This window comes from Artemia sp. Qi Xiang Cuo, chromosome 12, assembly GCF_049724085.1.
Source record: "Artemia sp. Qi Xiang Cuo chromosome 12, ASM4972408v1, whole genome shotgun sequence".
NCBI classification, from domain to species: domain Eukaryota; kingdom Metazoa; phylum Arthropoda; class Branchiopoda; order Anostraca; family Artemiidae; genus Artemia; species Artemia sp. Qi Xiang Cuo.
In genome coordinates, this window is record NC_142805.1 from 432,039 (window position 1) to 458,258 (window position 26,220).

General features: G+C 35.9%; 1 protein-coding gene across 1 annotated transcript in view; it reads right to left on the reverse strand.

The window, feature by feature from the left end:
- The window catches only part of TfIIS (RNA polymerase II elongation factor), a 63,908-nt gene extending 38,678 nt beyond the window's left edge, over positions 1-25,230 (reverse strand). The window contains exons 1-3 of the mRNA XM_089098525.1: positions 25,106-25,230; positions 7,937-8,111; positions 1,177-1,377 (exon numbers count right to left, since the gene is read on the reverse strand). Of these exons, the coding sequence (XP_088954651.1) occupies positions 1,177-1,377; positions 7,937-8,111; positions 25,106-25,168 (439 nt within the window). The 5' untranslated portion in view covers positions 25,169-25,230. The remainder of the gene's footprint in view (positions 1-1,176; positions 1,378-7,936; positions 8,112-25,105) is intronic.
- Positions 25,231-26,220: the final 990 nt, after the last annotated feature.

The following is a 26,220-nucleotide window of genomic DNA, read 5'->3' on the forward strand; positions in this document are numbered from 1 at the left end:
TGAATAATATCCAAAAGAGCAGCCAAAAGCAATAAAAAAGCAGCAGTTCAGCCTTAGCCTACATGACATATATTCTAAAAAGAAACCAAAAAAAAACTTTAAAATGTATTTTTTTTAAAATTGTTATTAAAAACCAATTTTTAATACAAGGAAGGCTTTTTAGGAATCCAAAAGAGAGAAAAAAAAAATCAGTATCAAAGTCGCGCATTTCAACTCTTTTAAAGGTGACAAAACAGATATAGGCAAAGGGCATTATGAAAAAATTAAGCTTTTAAGGTCAAAGTTATATTCAAAGTTTTTACCCAGATAGCTGACGAATTTTGTGATACGGTATTTGAAGTTTTGTATGCTGTAATGTTCGATGAAAAACTACTAATTTTGATAATTATTTATGTTAAGATTATATAGCTAATAGATACTTCAACTACCCGTATTATGCAAGGGTTCTGAAACGCCACAGCCATTTCGTTTCTACCAGATTTCTACTTCTCTTGATGAATAACGAAGAAGACCAGTTTCCAGTCAGCGACTTGTGAATTTTTGAACTCATGAATAGGCTCGACTCTGTTTTAAATTCAAGCTGTTATTTGAGAAAGACTGATGAAAACATTAATGTTTGCGGTCAACATTGATCGCGTCGGCGGCGCGCCGCCGACATCTTACCAGCGGCGCGCTGTTTTGGCCCCGTCGCCGCCCGTCTTCCCTCATCGGCACGGCACCGGGGTCTATTTATACTCGTCTACTAAAATTTTTTTTTTTTTTAATTAATTAACAACAAAGAACATCAGAAAGTAGGTATCCATCTTAGACAAGAATCTTGGTAGAAAAATGTAAAAAAAAACGAATGTCTTAAGCAAGGGCGTATCCAGGATTTTTTTTTCCAGAAGGGGGGGGGGGTATTTTTTTCGGGTGGTGTTTAAAAAAAAAAATCTTTAGAAAATGCATCAAAAATTTGTTTCTATACATTTCTGTAAAACATTTTAAAGGTCAGATAAAAATTACGGGAGGCGGTGGGGGGTTCAAACCTGTCCCCCCCCCCGCTGGATACGGTCTTGGTCTTAGGATACCATAACTCTACTAACAATTTTGACTATTTTTCAAAGAAAAAACGACAAATATTAAACATGTGACAAAACATAGACAATATCTAGTTAAAAAAAAAAAAAATTATTATACCTCCGTCTCCACGGAGAACATTTTGGAGCATCTCTCGACACTTCAATCGAACAGCATCGTTTGTATACGAGGGCAAGGCCGGAAAAGCACGCTGAATTGTTGAGCTGTCTTCATCAGGCTTGGCAGCCTCTTCTACTGCTGCCTCTTTCTTTTCCTTTTTATCATTGCTAACCTCTTTTCCAGACGAGGCGGCAGGTGGATCTGAAAATAATAGCTTGAAACATCTGAAATCGTACCGTAAACAAAAAATTCACTGACAATAATTGGCCAAGCTAAGCATCAACCCATACCAATGGGTAGAAGGGTATTCGTTTCAGTTCTTCTGCTTAAAGACTTATCAGAGGTGATTTTATATAACTAACAAGACCGTCTAATTTTTAACTCTTTCCCTGTAATCACTTTTGTAAGTCCCTTGCTAATGATATTGAGCACAAAGAAGAGTTTAGGAACTTTAAAGGTTCCAGTTAGTCAAATCGACTTGCCAAAAAAAGTCAGGTCTGTTAAAGTCAGACTAATGAGTATTCTGCCGTGTCACTGAGCCCTGAAGAACAAAATATTAGTGATGTTTTGTGAAGCATGACCCGTGAGAAGTCCCCTGGACCCATCTTAGGTTTATTTATACCTTAAACCTTCGGTGTTTTGACATTTTTGGTTAGGTTAAAATTTCGAAATTTTTAGGGCAGTAACTAATTAGTTAACTCTGACATCGTTGTTCGTTCACAGGAATTCAACAATTAACAATTTATTGGTTCCTATAAACATCAAAACAAGATTGTTTGTCCCCTGGGCCTATCTTAGGTTTATTCATACTTGAAAGCTACGATTTCATAATATTTTTCTTTTGGTTATTTCAAAATTATGAAGTTTTCAGGCAATACCACATTTTCCACAGTGTTGCCACAATGAACCGTGAAAATAAAACAACAAAACTAATTCACTAAATTTGATTGCAAAATTCAATCATCAACAGTCTGTCGATTTCCACAGACAACTACACCTTCAAAGCTGTTTCAAAGCCACCTAACAACCTTCAAAGCCACCTAACAACATTCTAAAGTTATTTGATTCCGAAATTTTCAGCTTATTTTTGCTGATTTGTCACCCATGTTTTTTTTTCAATTTGGCGGCCACTACTACCAAAAACGTATACTTTCTAAAGCGCATACCCCTCAACATGCTCTGAAAGTTTTCATTTAATTCCTCAAGTCGTTAACGAGGTATTGCAGACCTATCCTATTGACAACGACGATGTACAGTATCTTTTGATTTAATTCAACATCCTCCTCAACATGCCCTGACATTTTCAGGTTAGCCGTTCCTGAGATAATGCAGATACGTACTATATAACCTACTAGATACCACATACACATCAGATACTGGAATACCACAAACAGGAGTAGGTCTACTCCTCTACTTTCTAAGGACCTCTCTGCTTTCTAGCGTATTTACCAATCGAAAACTGGTTGAGCATTCGGGTACTCCTATGTTAGACGCACTCTTTTATATACTGCTAGTTTGGTTAATGCTAATGAAATAAAATGAAATAGGATGAATATCAGTGGCGTATCCAGGATTTTGTTTCGGGGGGGGGGGGCGCCAGTCTACCTTTTTATAGCAGTCATGTGAGCAAGAAAATTATCTATCATAGTGCAAGATTTCAGGCGGGGAATATGGGGGGGGGGTTAGCTAGGTAAAGAAATGAAAAGTACACACTTGTCATGAGTATTTCTAGTTGTAGACTTTTTTGTTTGAGAATGGATGACAAAATTTTGCCAACAAAGTCAGAATTAAAAAAAAAGTTAGAAGCAGTGAGAGTTTCTATTTTGGGCGAGTATATGTTTTGGAACTGCCACGAAGCGGCAGAATTAATAAATAAAAAATAATATTAAATCAAAGACAATTGCCCAGAATTTGGTTTCGGAGGGGTGGGGGCCTCAGTCTACCTAATATAGCAGCCATGAAAGCAAGAAATGTATTGATATTAACATTGTTTACAGAGGATGAAGCAAAATTAAAGTTTAAAAAACAGAATCAACTGCACTTAGAAAAATGAGCAACGAAAGACGACCTAACCTCTCACAGTAACGGCCGCCGGTCTTTTTTGGCTGCAAATCGATCAAAAACTTGGTCAGCATCGACCTGGATATCGTGGTTCAGGGTCATGTGATTTGGTCCGTTCAGACGCTCCTTGCCTGTTGAGCTCTCCAGATATGTTTTTAATCGCTTAAGACAGCTAAAGCTCCTCTCAGCAGAAGCGGTAATCACTAGTAATGTCTGAAAAGTCTTCAAAAGCCTTCGAATGCATGGGAAAATTTTTGCATCGCATGACGCAAGAGTCGAAGCAACAGTTGATGGTTTCTCAGACATTCCGAGCCACTTCTGTTTCCAAAGGACTAACTCACATTCGAGCGCACGTCTACACCCGTGAAATCCCTCGTAAACAGCAACAGCTTCACAAATTCATTAATTTTTAATGACTCGCTGTTAGCTGGCAAAAGCCTTCCGATTTTGAAAGATGCCTCCTGATGGCGCAAAAAACTTTGATCAAATTCTTCAATAAGTGAAGCAAAGTAAGGTTTGAACAATGACTCGCGATAAAAAACATTGATGGACTCATTTAACTCTTGTTAAATGAGCCACATTTAACTCTTGTGCAAGCTCATTGGCTTTCTGAAAAATTGTTTTAAAATTATTTTGTTTTGACTGCAGTAAAGTATCAGAACATAGCATAACATGCCGACAGCACTCAACTAAGTGTAAATCTTCAGCTTACAGCGCCATTATGGCACTTACAAACTCTAGCATAGCCATCGTGAACATAAAACTAAATTCGGTTGCTGCTGAAACCAACGCATTCGCTTTTGAAATAACTTCCGTATCGCACCGTATGCTACCAACTATTTCCTCAAGTACGAAAATAATCGCACAATACAAAGACATAAAAACTAAAATGTAATCGTGACACTCCACCCATCTCGTTTCGCACGACTTCACAAGCTTCCTCACAGGACTATAGTTAAAACCGACAGTGACCACTTCTGCAAACATACTTGATCTTTTTGGTGAGGATGTTAAAAATGATATAATCTGCTGTATAGTACAAAGGTTGACCTAACAAGTCCTACCATTCTAATTTTATGTAAAACCAAATTTAAGCTGTGCAATGCACAGTGGGTTTAGATCACATGCGGATATTTTTCCTAATTTCTGCCAGTGCACCAGAATAGCAGCCTGACATGTTGCTGGCCCCATCAAAACCAACCCCTACAAATTTTTTTCTCCATTTTTAAGCCGAATGCAATGCATGGGCCGATGAGTTTCGCAACTGCAGAACTGGTGAGATTTCAGCAAACAGAAAACTTGAGAAACCGCTCTTCAAACAAGGCAAGATTTTCATATTTATAACTGACTACATGAACTAACTAGAACTAATTAAGCTTGTCAGCATGTATATCAATAACTGTACAACGAACCTGAAGAATCCTTTGACGCTATATGCTGATGACTGCAGGCTCCTAGGACTGGCCCAGAACGACCTAAATCTATCAACTATGTAAGAAGATCTGGACAGATTATCTAGATGGTCATCGGATTGGTGTCTACAGTTCAATGCCTTAAAATGTAAAGTTCTACATCTTGGATACAATAATCCAAAACTCGCATATCACATATAAGACACCCAGCTTGAGGCAGTCAGTGAGGAGAAGGACCTGGGAGTTATTGTTGACAACGAGCTGAAGTTTCACTGCCACACACGAGCTCAATTTGCAAAAGCAAACCAATCCCTTGGCCTCATAAAGCGAACATTTACCACCAGGAAGTCGGGAGTGATTACGAAACTGTACAAGCCATGGTCTGTCCTCACCTGGAATTTGGCATGACCCTAGCCTCTCCGTACTATAAGATGGATGTGAAAGTACTTGAGAGTGTCCAAATAAGAGCAACTAAGCTTATCTCTGTATTCCAAGACAAATCTTACGAGGAACGTCTCACCTTACTCAAACTCCCTACCTTAGTATACCGTAGGAAAAGAGGAGACGTAATAGCAACTCGTAAGTTGCTAGAAAATGACCTATTAAGTCATGTCTTTTCCTCGTCCTTCTCAACTACCACAAGAGGACGCACCAAGAAGCTGCAGGCCCCCCGTTGCATCAAGCGAGAGCGCCAACAGTTCTTCTCAGTCCGTTCCGTCCCACTCTGGAACAGTCTATCCGAAGCCACCGTCCAATCTAAAACTCTAGATGCCTTCAAGAAAGGAGTTGATCAAGACTCGGCCAACGCTGAATGGAGGCTGAACTGGGATGTCAAATCATAACCTTGAAACACCACCAGCGAGATTTCTACAGGAGGCTCAAAACTTTGAATGAACTATTACTTCTTAGTCCGATTCCTTATCGCAATTCATTCATTGCAGAGAAGCTAGTGCTTATAGCTGCGGGGGTTAAATAGTGAGAAAAATTTCTTGACATCTTGTTTGATTACAGGAGGCTATTGCACTTTTTATGATAAAATAATGATATAAACTTGCTGGAGGAATGGATAGCCCTTTAACAAGAGATGGAAAAAGGAACGGGTGTTGCAAATAACTTAAAAGCTTGAATATTTCGGAACTTACTATATTGGCACTTAAAAAAAAAGAAGAAAAGAAATTTCAAGGGGGGGGGCGAGCCGCTCCGCCCCCCCCCCTGGATACGCTACTGATGAATATATAATAGTTTAGAAACAAATTTGGGATATATATTTGCGAATTAGGGGGGGGGGGCGGGGTAAAGCATAGCGTATATTAAATATGTAACCTAACCTAGGTACCCCCCCCCGAAACCCCAAAAACAACAGTTTAAATATCGTATAAGCAATGAAAACCACGCTATACATTGTATTACCCTATAGCCGTGTCTTGAATTAACCCGTCAAAAACAGGTTTTTCGTGACTGGTTTCCATTGCAGTATATAAAAGAGTCCGTTTAACATAGGAGTACAAGCATTCGGCCTTAAACTTAAAATTCAACGAGTTTACAGTTATTCATCAAAAGCTAAGAACCTGAGAAAATTGCCTCATTTTCAAAAAAGGGACTTAGTGAACGATTTTCAAAGGGTCACTAAGCCTTACTAATATTTGTCCAATCTACACTTAAATGGTATTATACCTCAAGAAATTGAAGATATTACTTTACAGCTGTCTTTTAGAATTAGCTGGTAGGTTTAAGAGCAGCAACGAGCTGATGTCAGGCTTGAGTTTTGCATCTTTGATGATCTTCCTAATATTTACTACTTCGTGCCGGATGAACTGACATCAAAAAAGTGGCTCAGGGATTCTAGAATAGAGTTCCAAAATCTACACTATGGATCAGCTTGTTTATGCCTAGCAAACTCCTTTTTTCTCAAGATCAGAAAATTGTTTTTATTCCAAATTAAAGAATAAGGACGAAAACCCTTGAAGAGAATAAGAAGTGGAAGGGCATTTTGCTTCTGAAGGAGCTCTTCTCCTGAAGGTCTAGGCTTTCAATCTGGCGTTGATTGGGTTATTTTAAGGAGCTCCGAGCTAGTTGCTCTGCTACCTCATTACATTTGATGCCTTGATGGCTGGAGACGTACTGAAACTCTATGTTAATAAGGTTATTTTGAAGATTATTTGTTCTCTTATTGTCCTCAGGTCTGAATCTGTGGTAGAGACATAGATCTGAAAACTGGATGTTAAAATTTATGCGACCAACTAATTATAATCAGCTAATTAATTTCCAAGACAATATCAAATAAACTATCATAAAGACACGCAGGTAAAACCGGCATAACTTGATTATCAGGTCTTAACCGTTCATTGGCGTAATTAAGAGAGGCAAGGGGATACATTTGTCTCTGGTCAAAGCAGCTGTTTGGAAGTCATTTAGATAAACATTTTTTTTTTTTTTTTCAACCTCATTGTATTTTAGAAGGGGAAGGGAGTGCAAAAACTGACATCACCCCAGGGTATTGAGAAATTCAAATAAGCAATATTAGACGACTTTGGGTTTTAGTTTAGTATGGTATTTTTATGTTTGTTTTGAAGCTTTAGACGTTGCTTCAAATATTTGTTAACACATTAAGACACATCCAATTTTTCATAAAAAAAGGTGTAAAAACAAAATTAGAACTGAAGTATGGCCCTTATCATATGTACTAAAATCAACAAAATTAAATAGTCAGGCATACATTTCTTCGAGCCGTCCTAGCCGAGTGATTAGCGCTCCGGACTTGACATCCCGAGGTTATGAGTTTGAGTCCTTGTGTCACTGGATATTAGGTTTTGAACGGAGGTCAATGGTGTGATTCTGTAAGCTCAACCGGAGTCGACCCAGCTCTAAATGGGTACCTGGAGAAATCTGGGGGAAAAAACACGAAGCGCTGGATGATTTGCCCCAAACCACGCATTGCACTCCCGACCGAAGACATCAAATCATGAGACCGGTACTTTTACTTTTTTTTTTTACTGCGCAGTAAAAAAAAATATACATTTCTTTTGAAAGACCCTTCCAAAAATAGAACTGATAATTATACAGAAAATTTATCAAATTTACTAAATTAAGAAGATTATTTAGAGAGGCATTTGCATAATATTTGCTGAACAACTGGCCAAAAGGTTAAAAGCAACACTGATTTCGCCACTTTCATAAGCTTACTCGTCAAAATTATTCTGAAGTATGACTTGTTTCTATCGTTGAGGTTAAAAGCAAAAGTTACCTGAATTGGATGCCATTGTTTTAGACACGAATTGAGCACTTACCTAAGAATTTTTTCCAACTTTTAATTAATGCCTTTGATAAAGAGACAATCTCATCTTCAGTAGCGCTTTTCCTTAAAGAATTTACCGTCATTCCAATTCGGGTAGTTGTTAAAACGTCCAAATTGATTGGCAGCTCTTTCAGTGTCTGCAGGAGATCTTTGGCTTGAGATCCATCCTGGAAGATACATTAAATTAAGCTCTATTATATCACTGATACAGGGCCGTAGCTAAGATTACGTATCTCGAAAGGGATTCAACTGTTGTGCAGGGATCCAGATACAGAGAAAATGTAATTTTTAAAGACCCCTCCTGACTACATCACCAGCATAGGAGGTAATCTAAAGATACAAACATTTCACATTATCATTACCTTAAATGGCAATTGCGGTAAAAAATTCTAAGACCATACTGGCTATACATGACGTATGACAAAGCAGAAAAAATAATAAAATAGCCGAAAAACGAGGATAATGTCAGCAATGGAACGAAAAGAAGCGAAAATAAGCAGATATTTCGACAAGGACCTCCGCCAAGCCGTCTCTGAGTTTACTTCTGAAGGTTGGTTTTCTTTCTTTCTTTTTAAAGGCGGCTTGACAGAGATCCTTGTCGAAATATCTGCTTATTTTCGCTTCTTTTTGTTCCACTGGCTGACAATCCTCAGGTATTTAATTATTATTTTTCTGCTTAGTCACAGGGCAATTGGGGAAAACTAAGGTCCGTTAATAGTTGTTAAAACACAAAGAACATTAAAGATTCAATTATTATATAAAAAAAAGCTTCTTTCACTGTGTCTAGGCTTAAAAGTCATTTTCGTTTGTTTATATCTGTAGCTGGATTAAATCCTTCGTATTGGTTTTATTTCTATATCTGCTTTATTCCTTTTAATATTTTTTCTTTTTATTACTTTATGGCTCTTGCACTCACAATCAGGGGCGTCGTTTGGGGGTGGCAAGGGAGGGGGGGCAGTTGCCCCCCCAACAATGTGGAGAAAAAAATATTATACATACCATGCCCTTTGATTATCCAGATATGGACCCCTCTTGCCCCCCCCCAATAAAAATGCTGGAAATTCGCCCCTGCTCACAATGAATACAACTTATCAAAGGTCTTTTCCTAACTATCTGCAGTGGTCTTCTTTTTGCTCACTGCAAAAAAAAAAAAAAAAAAAATCGTTGGAGTCTCTTCATTTCTTTTGTTCCACTTTTTTCTGCCCAGTGGTTCAATTACCGATCTTCATATTTAGGTCCTATTCTGCAATTTGCTTCACTTACTTTCAATGTTTGGGAACATCCCTTGAATTAAAAGGTATCCAATCCAGACTGAGTTGGAGCCTGGAGGAATCCTGTGTTACTAAAATTGTTACCCCCCCCCCTCCAGCAGTCACCCTTCATCTCATCGCTTGATTAAATGCAACTTGAAGGAGTTTTACTATAACGGAAGAAAGTCAGTAATGGTTTGTCAACCGATGCTTTCCAGCCTATTATTACCCAGTGCACAAATGGGAGTCATACTCAAGAAGATGCAACGAACTTACATTAATCACCTAGAAAATATGTAAACAGTTTCTTAAACCATACTGGATCTCCCTTTGGAGGGTGTAAGGAAAACTTCACTCTTTACCCGCTCTTCACTCGGTATTCCAAAAATAAGCAAAAAGAGAGACAACAACAAATAACAACATTAATACCCCCTCACAAATTGGGAAAAACACCAATGAGTATGGATAACTTTTTCTTCTTCAAAAAAAGAAGTAATTTGAGTCTAAAACAGTTTTCTTCTGGCTTCATAAAAAAATTTTCCGATGGTTTATTAGCTTCAAATATTCATATTCCTCTTTCCAATAAACCAAACTGAAGCAGGTTTCAGGGTTATGTCCGCCATACTAAACTATATCCTTCCATCTTAAAATAGGAATGATATTCTTTTTTCATTTCCTGACAGCTTGATGTTAAGTAGTTCATTTGTGTCAGGCTTTATTTCCAGTCTTGAAACAATATTTCTTGTTTTATTTGCCGACTTTGTAATACTATTGCAGCTAAAGCTGAGGTGTTGTGAAGTCTCAGGGAATAAGGAACAAAATCTATAATTTGGGGCCTCTCTTTTTTCCAGTAGTATTCTTCTTTCCTCAGGGTCAATATATCACTTTGAATACATAAGTATTCGAATTTCTTCACATGATGGGAAAATGAGTACCAGCTGGGGTAGATTATACTTGGGAATTCTTTTCCAAATTGAAAACTGAAACTTGTAACTAAAACTGAAGTCTGAATTGAAACTTATAAGAGTGAAAACTGGCGCTAGTGCAAAAAAATACCATAAGTGCCATCTAGCATTTAGCTTTCTTCACTTTTTTTACTGTAATAATAAGCAAAGTTAATTTAATTGGTATTATTAGTGCAGTAATAAATGTGTAATGTTAGTTTCTGACAAAAAAAATTTACAAACTTATAGTGCCAAAGACACCAGGTGCTAGATGACACTGACGGTTTTTTGTCGACACTAACGCCAATTTCTAATCTTATAAGTTGCCCACTCTTTGCAACATGCAGTTTTTTCCAACAAGGGCAAGGATGAAACGTAACCCACTCTAGGTAGTTGTGTTTAAGCAATCTCTCGTTCTTACAGTTGTTTCTATATTGAAATGACCCACCAACAATTAGAAGAAAGGGTTATTGGAACTTGGACCTTCAATCACCAAAGCCATAAAGTTACACCAAAGGCCAGACAATTTTGACTTTGTCTCAGCATAGTACGTCTATGAAATGACAAAGAGCTCTGCTTTGATTGATAACAGCTCCATTACTGTCCTTTTTAAAAGATTCCACGGAGGCAGTTGAAACAAAGAAATGAATCCACCAAAAAGCTGCCCTTATCAGATATGCTGGGGTAGCTTATCTCAGACTCACTTATAATGTTCTTAATAATTCTGGTCTTTTGTATTTTTCACATTATCATACTTGGCAGCCTAATGACAATTCCAACAATATCAAACCTAGGCAGTGATTGGCGTTCAGAAAAGCCTTAAAAAAAAAAAAAAAAAAAAAATTCAAAACCAGATTTCATTGAGTTACCTTTTCACTGTTACTTCAGAAACAACTTCTCTTTCAGTTTGTTTTTTCCCAAATTTTTGCTTACGGACCTTATGAATATATCATAGCTGTAAAGAGAATAAAATTCTTGCTTACAGCCTCAACTTTATAAGAATAACGCTGTAGATTATCTCTAATCACTTACATAATTTTATTTCAGGTAATATTTCAATATTTGAAACATATGATTATCAGTACCTTAATACACTTTATGGTAGACTGAAGTCAGACTAGGTTCGCCACCATGGTCAGTTGCTAGAGCACTGCAATTGCCCAAATTTGCATGCTTTTAACACCCACGGTCTCATTAAGCGTACTTAGATTGGTTTTAATATAGTTTTTTTTTAAAATCTTTTTTAATGTAAAAGACCAAAAAAAAATATCTCGAGTTGACCAGAGACCTGAATGGTAAAATGCAAATGCACAACCCATATTTAAGTGTATTTGGATTATGGTCATGCATAAGAAATGTTCTAACATATATTTTGATATATGTTCTAACATATATAACTATCTAACATATATTCTAACATATATAACATATCTAACATACATAAATGTTCTAACAAATATTTTGATATATGTATTTGTGGAATTGTGAGCACAGTGGTGACTGACTCTTCTTCTGCTTAACATCCTGTCACTTCCTGTATGATTTCTGCCTGATTCCTACGATTTCTTCCTGACTGCCTGAGATCCAAGTAGCTTCCTTGCAATACCATGTTTCTTTCTTTTATTATCCAGAGATTTTGAGTAGAATATATTATGCTGATTCCAAATATATAAAATGCATTAAGTTTAGTGTTACCCATGAAGGGCTACGAGGCTGAGAAAATTTGCCTTATTTTTGAAAAGGGGAGAAAACAACCCCTAAAAGTCAAAGAATTTGAAAAAAAAATCACACCATCAGATTCAGCATATCAGAGGACTCTACTGTAGAGGTTTTAAGCTCCCAATTACAAAATGTGGGATTTTATTTTTTACCAGAAGAAAGATCACAGATGCAAGTTTATTTCTTATTGTTTTTCCCAGGGGTGATCATACTGAACCAATAGTCCTACAATATCGGAAGAGAGCTAATTCAAATGAATATTAAAAGTTCTATTGCCCTTTTTAAGCTACCAAAGGATTAGAGGGAAACTAGCCCCCCTCCCACGCCCTTTTCCCCTAAAGTCGTCTGATCAAAATTTTGAGATAGCCATTTTGTTCAGCATAGTTAAAAAGTTCAGTAACAATCCATTTGGGGATAACATGACCCCCCCCCCCACAGCCCCTAGGGAAAGGTCTGTAAGTCATGAAATTTACCCATTGTTTAAGTATAGTATTTATTATTGGAAGCATACTAACGTTTTTCAAGGGGGGGGGGTGAATTTTCTGGAGATGAATCTCTAAATGTTTGTCCTTACATCTACCATTGTGGGGGTTCTCAGATCTCACCCAAATTTTGCAGAAAATTAATACTTCTATTTTTGCCTTTTGTGGGACCTGTACCTAACCTGGTGTTTAGAGGATAGCAAGGAGGTGGCAAACCCTCGTCACTGTGACATTTACCACATATGACTGCCAAATTAAAATAAAAGTTGTTCGGAAGCTCAAGATAGTGTCCTACATGTGGGTTTTGGGGATCCATAGTTGAATCTACCCTTTATTATTACAAGGGAGTGGGGCAACAATCTTTAAACTAGCATTTACTAAGATGAGCTATTGGTTTTCAATATAATATGGTGAAGAGTAGGAACTGATTTCTTCTGTTTTGCCTAGTTATGATTCAATTATAGGGAGATGGAGTCCCTAGATTATAGTCATCAGGACATTTGCCAGAATAGGTTTTTTAGTATCAATCAAACTTGTTGAGAGGTAACAGTTTATGTTCTAGTTTTGGTTCTTGTGGGTTATGCTGAGGGGTTATGAGCTATTCAGTTCTCTTAGGGGATGAGGGGTACCTAAATTCTAGTCCAAGGTATCTACCGAAAGTTGTATTTAGAAACTATTCAGAAGTAACGGGTAGTGTATAGCTAAACCTTCTCAGATTTCAAGATCAATTGAACCTCAGTGGCAAAGACGGCAGGGAGGGGTTGCTCTAAATGATTGTCATTACCACATCTACTAGAAGGGGATGCTGGATTCCTACCAAACTCGGTTGGAAGTAAAAGCTTGGTTTATAGTCGGAGTTTTTGTATGGCAATGTCCAAAATCCAACCTTTCTAGAATGAGGGCAGAGGTTAGAGTATCTAAATTTCTTTTTATCAGTCTAATTATAATTAATAAGCCTGGTAATTACTAGACACTCAGGGGAATTAATTCAACAGAAACTGTTCAGCAGCTATATTTATAGTCTTGAGTGTATGATCTTCATTGGACAGCTATAAAGGAAGCGCTACATTCTTGTCATCCATATTCATAAAAATTACCTATTGGATCTAAATTAAAGTTGGCAGGAATTAACAGCTCTGACTTGTGGTGTCTATTTATTTGACACGTTTACAGTCTGATTGAAGTTTGGGCTTATAGTTTTTTTTTCTTCTTCTTCTTGTATCTCACATATAGTCAAAAGCTATGCAAACTAGTCTTATGCTGACTACACAGCAATGAGAGCAGAGCTGGGTGGCGTAGAGAGGGAATTGTTGTTTTTGGGGATCAACAATGGATCAGTTTCTAAGAAGAGCTAACAACCCTTTACAAGAAGGACATATGTATCAAACTTGTACCAAAACCCTAAATAATTCCAGATATGACCCCTCAGATACATGAAAAATAACACCAAAAAAGCTGAAAAATGAAACAAGCACCATAATAAGCGGAGAGATGATCCCTTATAGAAGTTTGTAAGGGCTCGAAATAACCCAGAGAACCTCAATTCAGACAAGAAATTAAGAAGCAACTTGGGTTGAACTGACTAGTTACATCTGATTTTGTTAAAGACAACAAAAAAGAACTTTTTTTTATGACTTCAACATGCATTATTTTAAACATAATGTTACAAAAAAAATATAGGGTAAAAGATTCTTTTAATAAAATGGTGGATTAGGATATGTGCATATTCAAGTGTGTCTACAGAGTGGGGGGGGGGGGGGCACGACGGCTTCAGCCATATAGAAAAGCAAAATTTACACAGGTTTTTAATTCGTGAAAATAATGAATACCCTCCTCGTCCACTCAAATTCTACAATAAAGACGTCATTAAAAAGTTATTGCAGTAAACTGCTGCTAATCCAACATTTTGATTTAACAGTCAATTTTTGTCAAACATTTAAATGCCAGTCCAACATTTCAATTCTCAAGCAGAAAAAAACTAAAATTAGATCAAGCCTAAAATTAAAAATGGTTCATGCCTATCCTTGTTGTATTAACCCCAAGGAAGAAAAAGTAAACAGAAATTGATTATTTATTAAATGTATCAAAGGAGTGACACCTCTAATGCAATGTGGTACCTAAAAAATAATTTTGCAAGCCTCAGCATCTGCTTACCATCTCAAAAACAAAGGTCCCATTAGTGAATTCTCCCATGTAACTAGTTATCATCGAAAGTTGTCGATTATCGGTGGTCTGACTGAAAAGACAGTGAAATTTTACTTCCCTTTTGTCAAGTTTGTCAATCAAAGGAGGTGGCACCACATGGAACTTCCCTAGTGGCCAAACTAATCAAATGATAATTCTGTTGAATTAATGTTTAGCGTTTTCCGAGCAGGTACGCTAGAATATTTTAGGGGGATGCTATTCCTAAATTTAAAAAATTGAATTCTTCTCCATTGAATCGAAAAACGATATTCACACTCTCTGTTTATGTAAGTTTCATTTAAACTGAATATCACTATCTCTGACACAAAACAGGGAAATGAATTTATTCATTAATTCAGTAAATTCAAAATAATTACATCACACAAATTAAAACAGTTCATACGGGCAGGGGCGTCCCGAGGGGGGGGGGCAGAGAGGCCCCCCCCCAACTTTTTTGGCATTTGGTAAAATTTTCCCCAAAGGCGAAAATTTTTTGCAGAAATTTTGCAAAATAAGCTGAAATTTAGCAATGTTTGAGTGTTTGGAATTGGAACTTCACATTCTGGGCTGACAGATGATGAATCAAAGTCCTGGAATAGTCAATCTGGTGTCATAGAGCCCCACAAAAGGGTTAACCTTGTACTCTCTATTCAGTTGAATTTTAACAGTGACGATAGAATGGACAGTGGAGACAAACTGGGATCTGTTTTTGAAAGACGCCTTCAATCTCCTTTTGGCAACTGGGGACAAGTTTGCACCCGACATGCTTTACTTGTTCTCTATACCGGTGTACAATTTTCAGTGACATTATTTTATGGTGTGGCGAATCTGAAGGTTATTGTCGATCCAGTTGGGTTATTTTTGCAGAAATTTTGCAAAACAAGCGGAAATTTAGCAAAATTCTATATTTCTGCAGAAAATTCGGCATAAATTAGGTAGTGATTCGGTAAAATTTTACGAAGATCACCCCCCCCCCCCAATAAAATGAGCCTCAGGACGCCCCTGCATAAGGGACGAGGTAGTGTGATTCTTTCAGGTGTTGCATTGCTTTGCAACGATTCTAGCAGCATAGTCTTATGGACTGAATAGGAGAATTTTGATTATCAATTTCTTTGAAAGGATGATATTGATCAGAGAAAAAAAAAAGATCAAGGAAATACTAAAAAAACAACAAAGGAGGGGGCAATCCCCCTTATATACATAATAGTTTCTATTCGTTTTAAGTTATGATGTTACCGTACTCCCTACTTTCAGTTTAAAAGACTTGTTTTTTAATTCAATTTCGTATCGTTTCTTTAAATAATTCTTGGATCTAAATTCTAGTGAATATAAATATGAACTGAAATCTCATACTATCGAACAAAATGTACCAGCTGCTGAAAAGAACGAGGAGGAGCCTATTAATGAATTCACATTGGTTCTATAATCTAGCGAAAATAGAGAAGAGTAGGTAAATTAGGTAAATTTTCTTAGCCTCGTAGCCCTTCATGGGTAACACTAAACTTAACGCATTTTATATATTTGGAATCAGCATAATATATTCTACTCAAAATCTCTGGATAATAAAAGAAAGGAACATGGTGTTGCAAGGAAGCTACTTGAATCTCAGGCAGTTAGGAAGAAATTGTAGGAATCAGGCAGAAATCATACAGGAAGTGACAGGATGTTAAGCAGAAGAAGAGTCAGTCACCACTGTGCTCACAATTACACAATTACCTATATCAAAATATTTGTTAGAACATATATCAAAATATTTGTTAGAACATATATCAAAATATTTGTTAGAACATTTCTTATGCATGACCATAATCCAAATACACTTAAACATGGGTTGTGCATGTGCATTTTACCATTCAGGTCTCTGGTCAACTCGAGATAATTTTTTTTATTCTTTTACATTAAAAAAGATTTAAAAAAAAACTATATTAAAACCAATCTAAGTACACTTAAACAGACCGTGGGCGTTACGCGGTTGTCATTTCATAGACATGCTAGGCCGAGGCAAAGTCAAAATTGTCTGGCCTTTGGTGTAACTTTATGACTTTGTTGATTGAAGGTTTAAGTTCCAATAACCCTTTCTCCTAATTGTTGGTGGGTCATTCCAATATAGAAACAAATGTGAGAACCCCTCACCAAAACCCACAAGAACCAAAACTAGGACATAAACTGTTACCTCTCAACAAGTTTGATTGATACTGAAAAAACCTATTCTGGCATATGTCCTGGTGACTATAATCTGGGGACTCCATCTACCTATAGTTGAGTTACAACTAGGCAAATCATAGAAGAAATCAGTTCGTACTCTTCACCATATTGCATTGAAAACCAATAGCCCAATTTAGTTAATGCTAGTTTAAAGATTGTACCCCCACTGCCTTGTAATAATAAGGGATAGATTCAACTATGGATCCCCAAAACCAACACATAGGACACTATCTTGAGCTTCTGAACCACTCATATTTTAATTTGGCATTCATATGTGGTAAATGTCACAGTGACAAGGGTTTGCCACCTCCTTACTACTCCTCTAAACACCAGGTTAGGTACAGGTCCCACAAAAGGCAAAACGGAAGTATTAATTTCCTGCAAAATTTGGGTGAGATCTGAGAACCCCCACAATAGTAGATGTAAGGACAAACATTTAAAGACCTCTCTCCCTACATATGTGACATTGGGTACATAAACCCCAAAAATCCAAATTAAGACACTTAATCTTATGACTAACACAGTTTTTGGAGATCAGATAATCACTTTTGCCAGATATCCTGATACCTATAATTCAATACTACTACTACTAACAACTCACCGCAGCACCAAGCCACCTGAGGCCAACACAGCTATGCATGCTCCTCCTCCATCCCAATCTATTCAAAGCCTCCCTTTTTACACCCGCGCATGAAGGTCCCATTTCCTTTAAATCTTTCTTTATGACGTCCTCCCACCCCAGACGAGGACGACCTGCTTTCTGTTTAGCCCTAAATGGTTTGCCAAAATTTTAATTCAATAGCCCCTTTTCATTCTTGCCCTTAGAAAGGCTGGACCTGATCCCCAATATGCAGAACTAGAAGTTTAGTTCTTACTCCCCACCAAGTTTCATGAAGATCAAACAACACCTTCTGGTGAATGCCCTGATGGCAATAGCTTAGATATTCCCTTCCCCCTCCATACAACAAAGGTCACATAGTGTCCAGACACCCAAAAGACACAACTTTAGACACTTAGGGCTGGTTGAGATTACCCCTAACTATGGGTTTGATCAAAACTAAACTTATTTCAACTTATTTTTTTGGTCCAAGCTTCATCTGTACACAGATTCCTGCAAATTAAACAATCAAAAAATATCACAAAAAAATTCCATGTTCATTAAAATTGTGACTTATGCAACCCATTAGAAGTTTATTTTTAGAGCTAAAACAATCTTGCTTTACTTCAAGATTAAACTATCTAGCAGGCTTAAAAAAAAAATCTGGAAAATTATTGGATATTTTTAAAAACTTGAGAGGAAAGTTGTCCTAAAATCATGTTTGCATCTCAATAGCTCTTTAACAAAGGTAAAAACCGCTGTATACCATTTTCCTTGATAGACAAAACTCCTTTCCAATTCTTTTTGCCAACTCTTGAAACAATTTTCAATTTCTACTGATTATGGTAATGCATGATTTTCCAACCAACAAGACTCAGCCAAAGGTAGGATGATAAGCTTACCTGCATAAAGGGGACTACTGAAATTCACAGAGACTGCTCCAAACAGCCTCTCCCAAAACAAAAATAGAAAAACAACTCCAAAAGAGAGCTTTAAAACTAGACATTATCTTATAACTTTTGAAATTCAAAAAAATAACTGGTACTGTAGGTTTTACTTGGATAGTACATTTTACTAATACAAACGTTCTTTATTCAAAGACAAATATTAGACATAAGCTCATTTAGATCTCTAACATCAACAATGTCACTACCATTGATGTAGCAAAGCTGTAAAGATACCCAATACAACTCATAAGATCAATCTCTTGCAGAGTAAGGTTGAAAAAAAAAAATCCTTTGCCTCTTTGTTTTCAGAAAATGGCCTTTTGAGCCCAGAACACGAAAGTAAATGAAATATTAGCTCCATTTAAAAGTATGATATGGTTGATTAAAAAGCCTGACTTTGGCTTTTATCTGAAAATACTTTTTTTGCAGGCTAGTGTTCAAAACTTATACTGGATTTAACTTCAGTTTGTGGTCATTTCTTATAAAATGAATTTTTCTGACAAAAAAAAAATCAATTAAAATAATATTTGTGTTACCAAAAAAATACCATTTTACTACCAGCATATTTTTTGAATCTTATCATCAGTTACTGATAAAATTATAGGTAATTTTTGGGGTTACTCTTACTGGCAGGCTGCTCACTGATGACATCTACTCTGGGACAAAAATTATTAATCTTTAGTGGACTGGAAATCAATCTAAACCTAAAGTCAAAACCATTAAATAAAAAAGAGAAAGAAGTAAAACTTGCAGAAACAGATCAACTGCTAAAATGAGACTTAAGACAAGTGTTTCAGGCCCCATACCTTTACTATATCCTGATTTATACAGTTAAAATCCATTATGTTGTAAATTTACAGAAAACAAAACATAATATGGGCCCTGAAAGGTTTTTAGTGTTAATAAGTATCATATCATATGGTTTAAGTCCTAATCAAATCATTGAAATTTGGTCTTCAAATACTAGAGCCAAAGAAATGTAAGCTTAATGAAAAATTTAGAATTCTTTTTTGTTAGATAAGAAAATCAGACTTGTCTTCAAAGCTATTTTTTAAGGTTTTATGTAAGGAAAGAGTGGAAACAGGAGCTTGAAAACACTTTCTTGAGGCAATCAGTAATTCTTTCAGAGCTTTGATATGCCATTCCGTGGTCTTTCCGAATACAAAACCACTGCAAATACATTTGCATCCCACAGAAGGGCAGTGATGGGTAAAATACTTTTAAAAAGTAACTAAGTACAAACACGAAATAATTAGTTGTAAATGAATTTAAATAGTATTCCAAATATGTAACTAAACATGTATTTTTTTTTTAAATACTTAAATACATATTTATATACCCAAATATACAATAACTAAAACATGGAAAAAAATAATATAAAAAGGACTTGCAGGATTTTGGTAGAATTACCTACAGTCAAAGTTACTACATCAGTTTGAGTAGAGTTTTTGACTACTGGAGCCTCCTCTGTATGGAAGACAATCTCCCATGGAAAGGGATATTCTCTAAGGAGATATAGGCAGGTGTGTCTCTACACCTAAGAGAGAACTCTCCTCTTATGAGAGAGAACTTTCTACATAGCTAGATATAAATTCAAAGTAGATGAACTAACTTTCACTAAATACATTCCTTCATAAAGTGGACAGTAGGTAGGCCTATATTTTTGTAGGTTGTTCAACTTGTTTCCTGATCTATGATACTGAAAATATTATGTTTGAACTTTGTCTTTTTTGCTTTCAACATGATTAATAAACAGAATGTGTAAACAAAGCAAGGACTTAGTGTACCTTAGGTTGAAATTGTTTTACTAGCAAAATGTAGATATAAAGAAATGCAGTAAGCACTGCAAAACTGCTATCAGTCTTTTCAACTCACAAAATAAACACAGAAAGCAGCTTATGCATTAAGAAACTGGTAAAATTTTAATAATGAACTTGAAATTTAAAAAAAGAACAGAAATTATTCTGTTTTTTTAAGGGGGGCTGCTCCTTAGTTTACCTGTTGTTATTTACACCAAAGTTTGACTTCTTTCCCAATTCAATGGAGCCCATTGAGATTGATAGTTCAAATATCCTCAACCAACTTAAATTGCTAAATGCCAATAAATCAATTGGGCCAGATAGGTTTCATCCACATCTTTTAAAAGATGTTGCTGATGACATTACCAAGCCACTCTCCCAATTATTCAAAGTCTCCCTTTGTACCAAGGAAGTGCCAACAGATTGGAAAACAGCATTTGTCACCCCTTTGTTCAAAAAGAGAAATAAAGCCAGTGCAGAAAACTACCACCCCATAAGTATAACTTCTGTTGTTGCTAAAATCCTAGAAAGAGTGGTAAATGACTCTCTTATGAAGCATCTCAAACTTAATGGGATATTATTGCCCAACCAAAATGGTTTTCAACCAGGAAAGTCTGTAGAAACAAATTTACTTGAGACTTATGATGCTATAACAGACCTGATTGATCAAGGCTTACCCATGGATGTCTTGTTGCTTGACCTTGCAAAAGCATTTGACAAAGTTCCACATCCACACTTAAACAAAGAACTTATCTCACGTGGAATTAATGGAGATCTTGTGGGCTGGATCTCAGCTTTTCTTACAGATAGAACACAGAGAGTGAGGCCTTTTACTAATGAAGGAGAATCAGTCCTCTCCAAGAGATGTAGAGTCACCAGTGGTGTCCTGCAGGGAAGTGTCTTAGGATCTACTCTATTCAATATCTACACAAATGATATTTTTCAATTAACCACAAATAATCTAACTCTCTATGCTGACAACTCAAAAGTGTTTGATGCAGTCAATTATGAGTCACTACAAGCAGATCTTGACCATATTCAAAACTGGGAAACAACATGGCACATGAGCTTTAATATTGACAAATGTAGTGTTATTCATTTTGGCAAGTCCAACCCAGGTTTCAAGTATACTATGGTCAATCCAGCTGTAAATAACATTCAAGAGCTGCAGTGTTGATGAAGAAAGGAATCTTGGAATCATTGTTGACAACCAGTGTAAATTCCATTCAAACTGCAAAAAGACTGTGTCTCATGCAAACTCTGTCCTAACACTCTTAAAGGAAACAATATCCAGTAGGTCTCTCTGTCTTTTCGTCAGGTTGTACAAGGCCCTTGTCAGACCAGTACTTGATTTTAGAATGTGCATAGCATCACCAGGATACAGGGATGATGTATAGCTTCTGGAAGGAGCACAAAGGAGAGCCACAAAGGCAGTATCTAAGATGAGAGACAAGCCTTATGATGAATGTTTAAAGGAGCTTAAATTATCTACACTGGTTTACTGACAATGAAGAGCTGACATGCTTATGACACATAAGCTTATTCCACAAGAACCCCCCCCCCCCCCAATTAATTTGCCAATTTCCCAAAATATTGGCACTGACAGGAGGGGACATTCAAAGAAGCTGTTCAAACCATCTGTCAAAACTCGACACCAACAATAGTTTTTCTGCTGCTGGGTAGTAAACCACTTGAATAGTCTGTCAAATAAAACATTCTCAGTACCCAATGATGAAAAGTACCAGTGTGATGTATTTGATGTTTAATCATTCACATCATCAAGTATGGAACAAGTAACAGATCACAATGGATCTTAATTTGCTCGGAAGTGCAAATTAAGATAGTTAAGGGAATTCTTTAAGAATGACAGCTGAAATACAAGGGCCATTTAATTGGAACAGGAAGCTTTTTTGAAGGGCTAAAACGGATATGTAATGAGCAAGGGGTAGAGGGGGGTCAAACCCTCCTCATATATGGACAAACCCTTCTCATATACTGTTTGTTTTAAGATTTAATGGTGCTCCTTACTATCAGCTAAATTAGTTTTCTTTTTAATTTTGATTGTTTTTCAAATTATGCTGGAAAAACCCCCTCACCCTTGTGGAAAATTCTCCCCCACAAAAATTCCTCCTGGAAGAACTTCACATATGAACAATTCACAAAGAAAAAAACACATAATCTTTCATCTAGGAAAAAATATAAAATTTAACAGTTTTGTAGATAAAAACTTGAAGTCTACTGCATGCCTCTCTGACATACTAGATCTGAAGGTGTGATTTTCATTAGGACTGTTTGATTATTTTTACAGGTCTTTCCTCCTTTTTTGAAAATCAGCCCAATTTTTCCAAGCTTGAAGCTTTTGATGGGGATCCTTAAACATAACAAATTTTATATTTTTTGAACCAGCATCAAAAGCCAATCATCTTGATGGATTAATTCTTATTATAACTTCTTTTTTAGAGCTTCTAATTCCCTACTTATAGGTGGTTACTAAGAACTGTTTGATGCATAATAATCCTTATAGAGCCTGTACCTAGAGTTCTTATGCTATCCTAAACTACCTTGAAGTACAAGAGTACTTTGGATACCGACTATCTTATTTTAAAATGTTTCCTGTAAAGAATTGTAGTAACTGATTTTTTTTTCCATTATGCTTTATTGTGATCCAAACTTGCTCAATATTATAACAAGCAGAAATCCCTTACAAAGTGTTCCAAAATGAGATGCCATCTACTGGCCAAATTCAATTTTTTATGCTATGACAGGGTGGTATTTGATGGTGTTTGTTAAAGTATTTTGTATTTCAAATACAAGAAAAAAGTACTTAAGTATGTATTTCAAGTGCTCAACAAGAAATATGTTTCAATATGTATTTGACATACAAGGAAAGCATTAAATATGTATTTCCAAAACACGAATCTAAATACAATCCTATCACTGCATAGGGACAAGTTGAACATACTACTCAATTCCAGTACTTAAGTATTGTATGAGGAACACTCAAGAAGTAAAGTTTGGTTAATGGTAATGAAATATATGTAAGTAAGATAAAAACATAATAGTTTAGAAACAAATTTGGGCTATAAATTTGCACATTAGGGGGTGGAGATTAAGCATAGCAAATATTAAATATGTAACCTAACTTAACCAAAATAAAAACTAAATATTTAGTTAAAATATAGCTATCCATGGTCAGACATTATATTCTATTGCTAATACATTGCAAACTAACTGGGATGAACACCCTGTAATGTTGCATCTGTACTATACAATTTTGCTATACAAAGAGGGGGAGGGGGAAGGTTGCAGTGTCAAAATGTAAATATTATTCAAAAAACATAAAACAAGGAGTCTAATGAGAGTAATTTTGTTTCTCTTGTTTTTGTTGTTCCTGTTTCATCACAGCTGATTCAGTTTACAAGTACACAGGTTGAAACAAGAGAGATGCATGACATAATGCAAGGGAAATATACAATTAGGGTTATATTTGCACACTAGTGGGAGGGAGGGGGGTCAGGGATAAAGGATAGTGCAGCTGCAGTCAAAATCTGTTAGCTACAAATGTTCTTCAAATTGTGAAGTAGTTTAGCCAAAGAATTGTTTGTTTGACACAATTCCTTCTCAATAGCCCAATTACCATGTTTTCTTCTCTGGAGTGCACAGTAAATATTTATACTAACAGATTATTCAGATAGCTAAGAAACAAACCTATCTCTATAGTCAGAATTGCATCCTGAATCCAAATTTAACATTTATTTGCATTAGAAATGAACTTTAAACCCACTCCTTTATATACCAATTCAGTGGGTATAAATTTATAACCACTCCTGGTCATAAGGAGACATGTTAATATAACAATTCTTACTTTATAATATACAAAATCATCCTAGTTGACATATTTTCCAGGGGGAGATCCTCACTATTTTCCTTGTTTTTCTAGTTTTTTAATAATTTTTCAATATTTTGTCTTTTCCCCAAGTCTTGAAAATTGTTTATAAAACAAACACCCAAGAGCCATCTAGCTAACCTAACCTAAATTTATTAATATTAGCCTATTAATATCTTCTTGGTAGATGGCAGTGATGGTGTTTAACTTTCATATATAGAATATTTGAAAATGGATAAATATGGTCAAATATGTTTATTTTTCACAATTTTGTAAAAAAAATGTACAACAGTTAAAATAGTGAGAATAAAGGTGATCCCCTTGGAAAATATGTTAATTAGGATTATTTTGTATATTAAGAAGTAAGAATTGTTTTCTTAACATGTCTCCTTATGACCAGGACTGGTTGTAAATTTATACCATTCAGGGTAGCCTATATATTTGCACTTTAGGAGGGGGGGGGGAAGTGAAGTTCATTTCTGATACAAATGAATGTTCAATTAGGATTCAGTGTGCAATTCTGTGTAAACTCAAGAGGGTCAATATATACCAAATCATATTATTGAGTTTAAAATAAACTTAATACACAATTTGATGCCTTTTTTTATGCTTTTTACTAATATAATAAGCATTTCTATCGTAAATGAATTACACCCCCCCCCCCCCGTATAGACTAAACCTAACCTAACCCTGAACTGGCAGATATAGGGGGGGGGGCTGAAATTCATTTCCGTTAGAAATGCTTTTTATATTAGTAATCAGCATAAAAAAGGTATCAAATGGTGTATTCACTTTAGTCCTAATTCAATAATATGATTTGGTATATATTGACCCTCAAGAGTAGTCCTGATATTCTGCTGACTTTCCCAGGAAGATAATTTTCATTAGTGCTTGGGGAAGGCCCTCCTTTTACAGCAATGCTGATGTTAGGAATAATCAATACCCCAGTTTGTTTCTTGGATATCTGAATGATCTGTTACTATAATCATTTACTGTAGCCCATAATCTATGACATTACCACAAATTGTAAACTTTAATCTTGACAAGCCTACATTCAGGCATTAGGAGAGGTGGGTCAATTAAACCGGAAACATCCCTTCAAAATTAAGGAAATTGGAATTGTCTGGTCACTCAGAATTAAGCTTACAGATCCAGATATTATCTTTTCAAGTTTTTTCTGTATCTTGATCACTTCATCTTCACAACCCATCTTTTCCTTTATCAATAAAAAATTTGAATGTAAAGTGACTCTATTTCTTCAGTAAGAGCCAGTGTTGCCAGAAGGTGAAACAAAAAACATACCAAACCCTTTTAAAAACACCAAAATATACCCGAGCCATTGAAAACCAAGACTGCCATCATGGTCAGTTCCTAAAGCGCTAAGATTGCCAAAATTTGTGTGTTTCACAACAATTTTCGGTGCTAAAGAAAAAGAAAAAAATTTGCGTGTCGCAACACGCATGGCCCGCTAAGAGTAGTTGGATTAGTTTTAGAACGATTTAATTTTTTTGTGTCTGGTTATTTCGAAATTTGCGGCAATTTTTCGAAACAAAAAACACGTCAAAGAAGTGGTCCTGGTTAAATCAAAATTTCGCAAAAATGTTTCGAAACAAATACGGAAAAATACGGTCCACTCTTTATGTCAATTCCTCAGCATGTGGATTTAAAAATCTACATCACTTCGTCCATGACAAAAAGTTAAAATTGTATCACGAAAGTGCTACAAATTATAGCACAGGCTAAAGTGCTACACATGATGAAATAGTGCTAAAATAGTTCTTTCGTGCTAAAGTTAGACAAAAATTTGCGCCTAATCTAACTTTACTTTTACCTTGCTTGCTTACCCTTAGTTTACCCCTCTCCGCTTTCACGGAAAAATAATAATTTTGCATGATCCGCCAAATTTCATCTGTTTTTAGGTGCAGGTTTATGCGTAATAATGGTTAAACAACAGTGAACTCTTTTTATTAATTAAATAAAAAAAGAAGTTTTTTTTAACTGGAAGTAAGGAGCGACATTAAAATTTAAAACAAACAGAAATTATTCCGTATATGAAAGGGGATGCACCCTCCTCAGCGCCCCGCTCTTTACACTGAAGTTTTTTATTGTTTTAAAAATCAGAGCTGTGAGAAAGTTTAAAAATTTAGCGCAGAAAGCAAAGCGTTGAGAAGGGGACAGCCCCTTTCATATACGGAATAATTTCTGTTTGTTTTAAGTTTTAATGTCACTCCTTACTTTCAGTTAAAAATTATTTTTTTTTAA